The sequence below is a fragment of the Triturus cristatus genome, chromosome 2_2 (assembly GCF_964204655.1).
Source record: "Triturus cristatus chromosome 2_2, aTriCri1.1, whole genome shotgun sequence".
Taxonomy (NCBI): Eukaryota; Metazoa; Chordata; class Amphibia; order Caudata; family Salamandridae; genus Triturus; species Triturus cristatus.
In genome coordinates, this window is record NC_140582.1 from 925,875,263 (window position 1) to 925,887,289 (window position 12,027).

At 50.1% G+C, this 12,027-nt stretch overlaps 1 protein-coding gene across 1 annotated transcript in view; it reads right to left on the reverse strand.

Moving 5' to 3' along the window:
• LOC146862959 (uncharacterized) overlaps nt 1-12,027 on the reverse strand; it is a 274,450-nt gene that overhangs the window by 157,897 nt on the left and 104,526 nt on the right. Inside the window, exon 4 of the mRNA XM_085642331.1 lies at nt 9,078-9,233. Coding sequence (XP_085498457.1) covers nt 9,078-9,233 — 156 coding nt within the window. The remainder of the gene's footprint in view (nt 1-9,077; nt 9,234-12,027) is intronic.

Genomic DNA, 12,027 nt, shown 5'->3' on the forward strand with positions numbered 1-12,027 from the left:
ACAAAGTTGTCCAATGTATTCTCCGTCGAGATGGCACACCCAGTACCAGGGGGCAGACCGACGCCCGGAGCCCACCCCCGCAGCCAATAGTTGCCAGGATTTTCAACTATAGGGACAGAGACATTATCCTGCAGACAGCTCGGGTTGCGCCCCCACTTGAATTCCAGAACAGCACGGTAACTTTCTTTCCCGACTTCACCCTCAAGGTGCAACAACAGCGGAGCAGCTTCTTGGATGTCAAACGTGCGCTCCGGGAGAAAAATATTAAATACGCCATGCTGTTCCCGGCTAAGTTGAGGGTTGAGTCGGAGGGGAAGGCCTGGTTCTTCGCTACCCCTGAGGCGGCGTGGGACTGGTTGGATGGCTGGCGCTTGGTAGGGCGAAAAATCAACCGCACTCAATAGCCTGGCAAGGAACGGGTCGTGAACAGCCCAAGCAGCATGACGCGCTGAGCTCCTCTCCCAAGACTTTCCAATTATGAACTGGGAGTGACTTTAACTAAACTTATTGGCAGCAAATCATTAAGCGCAATTCATACAGCTGACCCTGCCTTTTAAGTTTACACACACGTGATATTCTCACGCTCGTACTTTCAGCGAATTAATCTGGGTGAACTCGTCTACCCTCAGTTGTTTTCGGAAGCCCTCAATTGCTCTTCCTTACGCTACGAATAATTGCATCAATTCAGCTTGCTCACCCGTTATATGTCCTGATGATGATCTCGAACAGTTGAGATCGAAACGCCGTTGACCCTTTACAACAAAACTCTTCCTATTCTATTGTGACGGAACGAGCAGCGAATACCGTCAGGAGTGCCCCGGGGGCACTGAGCCAACGCGACTGGTGTGGACTCTAGCGACGGCCAGGGGGCGGAGTGCTAGGGAGCACGTAAACCCGGAAGAAGGAACAGCCGGCGTGGTATGCCAAGAAAACGAGGAGTCCCACAGAGACCCACGAGACGGAGAGGAGGAAGTCGAGAAAGCGTCGGGAGAGACGAAGGAGGCCGGTCGGACAAAGGCTCGAGGCAACGACGAGAGGGCCCAGACAAAGACCGGGACGGACCCCGAGGAAGGCGCCACGGACGAGACGGCCGGGACCTTGTCATCGGGTCCCGGTTTCAGGCAAGTGGTGGGAAAGACCGGGCGCTCGCTGATAGGGTGGTGGCAAGCGCAATCCGGTGGGCAGAACACCGGAACGACAGGGGAATAGAGTACTGCACCTCTCTCTTACGTTTTGTTTCAAAAGCGGGCGCAGCCAAGGCCAGGGACCGTCCGCATTTACCTCCAACGGGATTTCCCCCGGAAGAAAGGGCCCGGGGACGGGAGAGGGAGGGATTCACCCCGAAAGGCAGCTTAGGCTCCGCTGGGAGTCTGGGAAAATAAGAAATAGTGAAAAGCCTGCGCGCGTAGGAGTAATAAGGGAAAGCAGGAACCCTGACCGTCTCTTCTTTTTTTACCGAGGGGGACGCCTGGCGGGACAACTTACCGAGGCAGCACCCCAGCAGAGACCGACAACCGTGCGGACCCTACGGAGCTCCAGACATAGGAACTACGACGAAGAGCCAGCCTCAAGCGCGAACAAAGTCCACGATTGTTCATTGTAAACCACCAATAAAAACTTATATACCCAGCACCTCTGCCTCGTCCAGTTTGTGGGGCGTGACATCTATAAAGTTGCTTGAGGAGTTTTACACTATTGTTGTCAATGCGATGCCTCTATTTTAAACGTTATCATCACTCTGCACGTCACGCTTCTTTCACTTATTCTGCAAGCACCTGAATTCTATTGTTGTGGAAATAAAGGTTTCACATGAACTGACTTATGTCCTTATGTACATTATTAATGTTTGTGCTCCTTTAAAATAATTAATCTTCAACTCTCTAACCATAAGTGCTATACTTAGGGTCACTTTATTATTGGACCTTTTGGCCACACCCGAACCATTGTTTTTTTACCACATATTTCACCCCAGGTTCACGTATTGAGGTACCCTTGTTTTTCTTAAAACATGGAACGTGAATGGGCTGGGGGATAAGATCAAACGGGGCATAGTGCTCCAATTCTTAAAGCAACACTCCCCCGACGGGATCCTGTTACAGGAATTGCACCTGCTTGGGAATGCCTGTAGGGCCATGTCAAAATGGGGATTTAAATTGGTGGCGCATTCGGCTTTTGGGTCTGGCTCCCGGGGAAAGGGTATAATGGTACGGAAATCGTTCCCTATGTCAATTGACATTGTCCGCAGATGGCCTAGGTAGGTTCGTAGCTACTTCCGGGACCTGGGAGGGAAGTAAATTAAACCTCCTCTCGGTTTATGTGCCACCTGGCCTACATGCCCAGGCCTTCGCGGATCTCGGAGATCTCCTCTTGGGGTTACCGGAAGGTAGAGTATTAATCGGAGGTGACTTTAACTCCATTGCCTCTGACTCCCTTGATAGTTGGCCCCAGAGAGTCCTGCCCCCTTTCCATGTGCAGATTCACAGCTTCCTGGGAGCATTGGGCCTGGAAGATGTTTGGAGGAAATTGCACCCAGTTGAGAAGCAGTATACATACTATTCTGGAGCACATCGCAGTATGTCCCGTATTGACTATGCCTTGACGCTAGCACACCAGATCGATAGTCTCAAAGAAATACAGCACTTAGCCAGGGGCATTTCTGATCATTCTCCGATCCTGTGTCGCCTGGAGGTGGGGGAGCTCATCACAGGCCGTACGGCCCTGATTAACCCCTGGTATCTCAACATTCCTCAGATCAGTGATAGGATCTTGGGCGACTGACCTCTATTTTCAGGACAACGAGGGGTCGGTTGAATTACCAGTGACGCTGTGGGAGGCCTACAAGACAGTTATTCAGGGTGGCTCTGGCTCAAATCGCGAGACTGTGGAAGGAGAGGCATGCGGACATGACCCACTTGGAGGGGGACATTGTACGGCTAGAAGGAACACTTAGAGTTCAGCATTCGGAGGAGACGCGACAGGAACTGCAAATCAAAACTAAGGAATACACTGACTTAGCTACTGATGCCGCCAAATTACATTACAGAGCTACACTCAGTAGGATTTATGAAGTAGGTCACAAAGCTGGTAAACTGCTGGCTTGGCTAGACCGTAGCGATTAGGCCCACCGTGTGGTGGTTGAAATAGAGACTGACAGCGGTCCCCACCTCAACGCCCCACAGGACATAGCCGATGCCTTTGGCCAGTACTACCAGGCCATTTACACACCCCAAACCCCGCATACGGAGGACGAGGCATCCTCCATTCTGCAGTCATCTTGATACAATCGCTTACCGAGGACTAGCGCCTTGACTTAGACATCCCTGAGACGGAGGTTGAGAAAGCTATCCATGACTTACGTGGGGGGAAAGCCTCGGGCCCTAACAGCCTACCGATCGAAATGTTTAAACACACTGCGCGTAAGATTGCTCCTTATCTCACCAAAATGTTCCTTCAAAGTAAATAAGCGGGGCTACTACCTGCTGACCAGAGACTTGCAACTACTGTAGTTATCTACAAGGAGGGCAAACCGAACAAGTGCTCCTCCTACAGACCAATCTCACTGCTTAATGGCGAAGCCAAAGTCCTGACGAAGGTCCTTGCCTCCTGATTACTGAGGGTCATTGCCTGCCTGGTTCACCTGGACCAGTCGGGATTTATACCCACTAGGAACACCGCCCTCAATCTGCGCAGACTCCATGGCCTGTTGTGCCGAGCTGCTACCATACGGGAAGATGTAGTAGTGATGTCTCGACGCGGCTGCAGCATTTGACACCATCGAGTGGCCCTACATGTTCGAGGTGCTCCATAAACTAAGTCTTGGCCCTGAACACATCAGATGGGTTAGGCTCCCCTACCAGAAACCACTAGCCCAAATAGTGGTCAATAACAGGAAATCTTCCACGTTTGTACTTGTAAGGTGTACTAGGCCGGGTTGCCCCTTGTCCCCGCTTCTCTTTGACCTGACTCTCGAGCTATTGGCGATGTAGGTCCGTAGAGACCCTAATATCAGGGCCCTCAAGTGGACCTCTGATTGGGAGAACCGTATATCGTTTTACGTGGATGATATCTTGCATCGCCGGCTGCATCCCTAAATAGGGTCCTGAATATCTTTTGGGTGTTCGGCAGATTTACTGGTTATAAAATGAACTGGACTAAGTCTGAGCGCTATATGCTCAGTGGGGCGATGCCCCAGTTCCCCCGGGGATTTCAACTAGTGGAAGCCACAGATGGCTTCAAGTACCTGGGGATCTGGGTCTCTAGGGACCCATCCCGGTTCTATGAGAGTAATATTCTACCGCCCCTGCAGCGCCTTAAGTCTGATGTCTGACATTGGAAATCACTCCCTCTGTCTCTCTTAGGGCGCACAGCCCTATTTAAGATGATATCCCTTCCGCAATTTCTATACGTTTTGCAAAACACTCCTCACTGTGTTGACTCCTCGTACTTTAAGGAAATAGACTGTCTTCTACGGGACCTGCTCTGGGAGGGTAGACCCCCCCCCTCCCCCTGATTGCCACACACAAGCTCACGCTGGGGTGGTTCGATGGGGGAATTGAATTACCAAACATTAGGAAATACAATTGGGCATCACACCTTGCAGCGATCAACCAGTGCACGTATAGACCTCCGGGCGACCCCGCCTTCCAGATCAATAGGTGGCCCTTGCCGGGTGGGAGCTTTGATGGGGCACTGTACATGCGCACGTTGAAGCCAGCCTTGACCCGCCCCACCGGACATGTGGTGCAGGTGTGGAAAGCAGCTACGAAGAGCTTGGGGTGGGCGGGCACGATTACACAGGCCACAAAACTCTGGAACAGCGAGCAACTTGGTAGGCTGATCCTCTCGAAGGGCTTCGATCGCTGGGATCTTATTGGTCTATCCAAGGTGGGGGACATGTGGAAGTCAGTTGCTGTTATTCCCTTTACGCAGCTGCAGCAGGAATGTGAACTGGCGCGTTCCAAATATTTTCGGTATCTGCAAATTAGGCATGCTCTACTCGCCGTGCTCCCCAGAGGAGAATCACTCCCTGAGTCCTTCCCGATCGAGGATAGGGTGCTAGATGGTAACTTGCCGGAGAAGGCCATATCGATAATCTACAAGAAGCTGATCAATAAATGCCCGACTGCCTAGTCAAGCTAAGGGCAAAATGGGATCACGATGTAGCAGGTTTGGATGATGAGGAGTGGCTGGCAGCAGTGGCCTCTCCTAGTGAGGTGGCCATTTCCTTGAAGCTCCGCCTAATACAGCTAAAGCTCCTGCAGAGATCCTACCTGTCTGCTCCACTACTGGTTTGTATGGGGTAGAGTACAGATCGTGGTTGCTCCAGGCTATGTGGGCAAGAAGGTACCTTTATCCATACACTCTGGGAATGCACGACTATTCAAAGGTATTGGGCGGCAGTTGTGAGACTCATGGAGGGGGTCCTGGGACAGAAGATAGACTAATATAAAGCTGGCTATCCTAAATGCCTGGGGCCCAACTGACCTGAATTCCAAAGAGCGTACTTGAGTAACTTTGGGCTTAATGGTGGCAAAGCGGAATATTGCAAGATTGTGGAAGGCCCACATCCCGCCAAACCTTGGGGACTGGAGTAATGATATGGACTGGTGTATGGTCACTGAAAAGACCGTGTATGAAGCTAGGGGGTGCCCGACCAAGTGGTCTCCGGTCTGGGACAAGTGGAACACCCACAGGGGAGGAACAAGACGAGAGAAGAAAGCGTCACAAGAGATCTTAACATGCTACAATTGTGATTATAGTACTGTCGTGTTGCCATTATTTTGCTATGCATCTCCCTTTATTGTAACTTTGTTGCCATTTCTTGTAATTAATACCTTTTTCAAATGTAATACCTTATTTTCAATAAAAAGAACCGTTAAAAAAAAATGAAATGAGCACAACAGCAGTCGAGTTATAAGTAACTATTCAAAAAAATTGACTGTGACCTGCTGCTGAAGCCATTTCTATAGCTTTGGGTGGCCTGGAATAGTTTGAATTGTCACACTTGTAGGTATGTGATGGTTATTTCTTGTGTTGGTTCTGTAATTGGCGGGGCTGGCAAGGAGCAACCGGCAGTGCAAGCAGTAGAGGCCTCCGGAGAAGGACCCTGCCACTTACTTTTTTACAAATTAAGCGCTGGCTGGCCCACACACAAAATTTTGAATTACACTTCAGACAGAAATGGAATGGTGTTTCATCCATACCTCGCCCCCAAAAGAGTGTCTTATAAAACCAGATTTCGAAAACTATTCCAATGTAGGCCGACTTCGTAGTGGCGAGGTAAATGATAAATCTTTCAACACTGTATCAGGACCAATCAATGGCTTGATATGCTGCAATCCCTGTTTGAAGGCATGATAACAATTTTGTATAAGCAGAAAGGATCGAGAGAAGACCTCAAGCACTATAGGTCAATCTCGCTCATCAATGTGGACCACAAAATCCTAGCAAAGGTAAGGGCCAACTATTTGGAGAAGGTAATAGCAAAGATAGTCCACTCTGACCAGTCATGCGGGATACCAGGTCAAGCGATGGCAGACACTCTTGGCCTAGTTTGGAATACGGTCGAGTACGTAAAGTGCTGAAAGGCTCAAGTGGCCTTGGCCAGACCAGGAAAAGGCGTTTGACCGAGTCTTCAGTGAGTTCATGGGCCAGAAACTCAAGGCACCGAGACTGGGTGACTTCTTCTGCGACAAGGTGACCACAATGTATAGAGATATCTCTAGCACAGCATTGGTTAACGGATGGAAAACAGTCTAATCCCTGTCCTATCCTGTGTTGAGCAGGGCTGTCCTCTTCTGTTCATTTGTGTTTTAGAGCTCCTAGGTCAACGCATCAGACAGAACAGGAACATCAGAAGTGTGACAGTACCAGGTAGCACCAAGAAGGGCGAAGTGAAATGTTACCTTTATATGGGCGACATCTCGCAGAGGAGGTAAGCGCCGTCCCCTACAACCAAGATTCTCAGTGGTTCTACAGAGAAGTGGAGAAATTCGTCAAGGAGCTTGGTCTGAAGGCTGTCGTCCCACATCAGTGGACTTCAAAGACTGTTGAATAACTGATCTGTGCAAGAAACACCAGCTAATAGAGAGGCGCCTTCCTTTCTGCAATAGCAGACCATGTGCGGAAAAACGTCATCTCCAAAAGCCTGACCAACCAGACCAAAGGCATCATCTGGATGGCCATTCAAAGAGGTCTGCAAGTGAGACTAGATGACCTACCATCTCTTCTGGGAATGACCTGCCGAGGACCCTAATCACAGAGTTTGGAGCCTAGACACCCACAACATGCATCATCACAGACTCGTCAATGTATGGTTTGTTCCTAGGGACACATGCACTGAGATATCCAGGACTGCTAAAGACTCCAGTGCTGTTTTAAAGATGTTCTTATGTTTTACGGAAACGGCCTGGTAGTAGAGAAGAAGGAAACATCGACCGTCGTCTGCCGAAAGATGTTCCACACTCTCCTGCAGATCTACATAGTAATCAATGGATCAGACACTGTTAACACCAAGGGACCCAAAGTGGCCCCTCCGCCCTGCTAGGGAGGGGCTGGAGGGACTACTTATACTGTTTTCTCTTACCTCCAAGAATCGAAAGGTGATCAGGGAGAGGAGAGGACAGATGAAGACAGGCGAAGTAAATGTAATGTATTGTTTTTTCTAACACGACCTTTTCCCTTCACTAGCAAACGGTAAAAGGAAAAGTTTGTACACATGATTACATGGATCTGAACAGAACACAAATTCTTGACAAGGGATCAAAGCAGTGGGGTAACAAAACTTGAGGGGCCCCCCTGCAAAGTACATGGAGGAGGGCCCTCTCTCCAGTCCACCACCTACCACTTTAATGAGGGGCCCCTGGAGATTGCCCCCCACCACCACAGTGCCTGCGGGGGCTTAGGTTTCGCCACTGTATCACAGCAGTCTTGCTTAAAGCTCTGGTTTCCCTATGTGTGAGTAAACAATAAGTCCTAATTAACACATTATAATCTCATGGAGCTGCTAAATTCCCCATGTCACAGCTCAGTTTACCAACCCATGGTGTTGTCAAAACAGTTAATTCCTTTACTCTAACTAGTGACTTGCAATAAATCACATGACATTTACTTCACATTATAAGAAATATATGACTTCCTTAGTTTGCCCTTTTTGCCATATTCAATTTTCTCTCAGACTATAGTTACAGAATGTCCAAAAGATCAAATGCCTGAAGAGCATAATCGGCTCAGGCAAAGGCAGTGACATGTCAGGCTCCCAGACATATGACTGACTACACTCCAAAAAGACTGAGACTGAAGTTTTCAAAATGTCTTTAAAAACTCAAGATATCGTAAACTAGCCAGTTGGGAGCAGAACTGTTTTCTGTAATGCCTTGAACAGATAGATCGCAGGGGCTTCAGAAGCAGCAGCCACAAGCACTTCCTGGGAAAAGAGAGGGCGGGGGGGTGGTAGGGAGGGGGGGGGGGTAAGCTGTACCAGTCAGCTGGCCACGGTACAGCTATGAACTGCAGGAAGAATGGGTGCAGGTATGTAAATGTAAATGTAAATGTAGTTGAGCTTATATAGCGCACAGCTACCCGCTGTGGGTTTCCCGGCGCTTGCTTAGGGAACCCGTCCTGGTATTCCCCTGTGAGATAGCAGGGTATCCACAAGGTGAAAGTCAGGCATCCCGCCGCGAGGGGCCGTTGTGGAGATTAAGCAAGCTATTGCCCAGAGTTGCAGAGTGTGAACCCGTGAGTCGAGGAGGCACCGGGGCGAGAATTATCGAGTCCGTGGAATTTTTAGCCCAAGACCCGCCGATCAGGCAGGCAAGCACAAAGAGGAACATGATATGCTATTTCCTTCAAGTTAAGTGTTCTAGGCAGTCTCTAAGTGCTTTTTCAAACTCAGGTCTGTACCCCCCTAAGGAATGTGTCCCTACCCATGCGATAGCTGTACCCGGTGTTCACCCATGCTAACCCCCCCCCTCCTCCCCTGACTCCCCATGGTCTGAACATATCCCCACAGCTCTCCATGCATTTCCTAGAATACTGCTGCTAGCAGTGTTGCCTCTGTTGGTCCTGCACCTTCTTACCGCAATAAGGAGGTTGAGCTCCAACCGCAGAAGTGTCGCTTCCAGCGTCACTGAGGCCACTTTAAATGTGTCTGGCTCTTCCACCTCATCGCAGAAGCTCATGCCATCCGGCTGCTCCTCCGTGTAGCCGTAGAGCCGCAGGATATCACGCCCTCCCTGTAGGAACATGCACTATTAGAATACCACAAAGCCAGAGACGCATGATCTCACGCTCTCCCTACAGGAAAATGCACTATTCAAATACCACTAAATCAGAGCAGCCACTCGTTTCCATTTGTTTCCCCGCCGTTGCTGTCATCATCACGCTACTGGAGTAGCACAACGATTCCACCTTGAACTTGCGGAGCCGCTGGGACGCCGGCACTAACTGCCTAGCAGCAGAGGAGGGTGAGGCGCAGGCCCCGGGACTGCGAGGACCAGCATTCCACAGCTCCAGCTGGTCCTCTTCCCGCGTGAGCCGCGCCCCCTCACAGTGCCACGCCCCCAGCCAAAGCCCTACAACTACTCGCGGCACCCGCTTCGCGGGTGCCACTCGTTTCCATTTGTTTCCCCGCCGTTGCTGTCATCATCACGCTACTGGAGTAGCACAACGATTCCACCTTGAACTTGCGGAGCCGCTGGGACGCCGGCACTAACTGCCTAGCAGCAGAGGAGGGTGAGGCGCAGGCCCCGGGACTGCGAGGACCAGCATTCCACAGCTCCAGCTGGTCCTCTTCCCGCGTGAGCCGCGCCCCCTCACAGCGCCACGCCCCCAGCCAAAGCCCTACAACTACTCGCGGCACCCGCTTCGCGGGTGCCACTCGTTTCCATTTGTTTCCCCGCCGTTGCTGTCATCATCACGCTACTGGAGTAGCACAACGATTCCACCTTGAACTTGCGGAGCCGCTGGGACGCCGGCACTAACTGCCTAGCAGCAGAGGAGGGTGAGGCGCAGGCCCCGGGACTGCGAGGACCAGCATTCCACAGCTCCAGCTGGTCCTCTTCCCGCGTGAGCCGCGCCCCCTCACAGCGCCACGCCCCTACAATCTACTACCCTTTAAAGAGCGCGCTCTGGACCGCGTAACGCGGGACGCGCGCGGGACGCAGCCCGGGGCGAAGACCGGGCAAAGAGCGGGCCGTTTAAGGCCGTTCAAGGACGGCTGAGGACGGCCCTGGCCCTGAACCCCTGCCTTTTCGCCCATAATCATCACCACACGTCTAAGGTAGGCGGAACTGTGTCCTGTATTTTCGCATAACATCATCAACGGCCGCCGCCTATTACACCATTCTCTGTTGACTTTGGGTTCAGATGTCGGCCATGCGCAATAGAACTAGAAGTTGTGCGAAAAAATCTACGGTGGCAGCACAGGTGACAGGACCTATAGACCTCTTTATTTCCCGTGTAAATGAGACTATTGATCAAAGCATTGTTGTATTGGAAAAAAGAGTCTCCATGGATCTTGCAAATGCTAAGCGCTCATCTTTGGGTTCCCTTGCTAATGCCAAATCACCCGCTTTGCAGCCTCCGAATGTCTGCTCCTTACCCTTAACTATACCCACTAATAGTGCTCCGATTATACCAAATACTGTTGATTTATCGGTTGCCCTATCAGAAACGGACCCGTCTTTTGTGGATCTGGAGGTTACACCAGACCTAGAGGCCTGTCAGCTTTCTGGCACAGCGGCTCCATGTCTGAGTGGGTCTAATGATGTGGTAACATCTCCTGTACCTATAGCTTCTCGGGGAAGGGTTACCAGTCTCCCAAAGGCTATATCTAAGGGTAAAAACAAAGCTAAAGTTACAGTTAGGAATCATAATTTGATTTCCCCTACCCCACAAATGACTTCAGGTATTCCTTGTTGGGTCCAAAACTTGGTAACAGATTTAAAACTGGACCTTGAAGCTACAATAGCAGCACAAATTAAGCCTCTAATTTCCAAACTGGATAGGCTTACGTTTTTAATTCATTCGAAATGGCCACATAAAACGAATGGGCAAGGGCCTGATCAGCCACAAGGGATTACAGAAGCAGCCCTTAAATGTTCATCATGTATCCAGCCCCCTAAAGATGCATCAAATAACGTTCAAGTAACTGTAGCCCCCGGGAACCCAGTTACACCTCATTTGTTGCAAACTGGGAGTAATCCTGCTCATTCCACATCCATACCCACTCTGAAGGTGGTGGGTCCCATTTTGACTCCCCAACACTCTGTTGTTGGTAATAATACCACCACTACACAAGCAAAAGATGTTGTAGGGAAATCCAATACCCCTTTAGCACCTCCTCTTTCCACGAACATATCTGAAGGTCTTAAGTCAAAGCAGGCACGTTTTAGGTCAATCAATTTACCACCAGAGGTTTCCCCTTTTGTGGTCGTGTTGACAGCAGTCCCCCCGTTGAAGGAGGGAATAAAAGAAACTCACGTTGAGCTAAGAAACAAATGTGCCCAATGGTTCCACTTACATAAACCTCTACCCAACAGTATGAACGGTGAAATTCTTACTGTACGTAGAGGGGATTGGGTGGGTAGAAGTAAGAAAACAATAGTAGGGGATGTAATTACAGTTAATTTTAGAGATACAGGGACAGTTAGTTATATATGCAATGTTCCCAATAGTGGTCCTGCGACTCAAATTAACCCACTCCCCTTGTCTTACTTCTTACCGATGCCTTCAAGACCAAACCCTCCTTGTTCCACTTTTCAAAGTAACAGAGGATCTGTGTATTCCCCGCAACATGCTACTAAACCATGGCAGCAACCACCACACCCTTCTTCTTTTTTTCCACATTATGTTAATTTCCACCAGCAGCCACTACATGCTCCATCTTTTCCCCAGCACTATGTTAATCCTCATTGGTCACATCCCCCCCATTTTCCACCACCCTTATTTCAGTCCGCCCATCAGTGGCAGCAACCCTTTCAGCCACTACAACCCGTTAAACCCCAGTGGCAACAAACATGGCAGGAC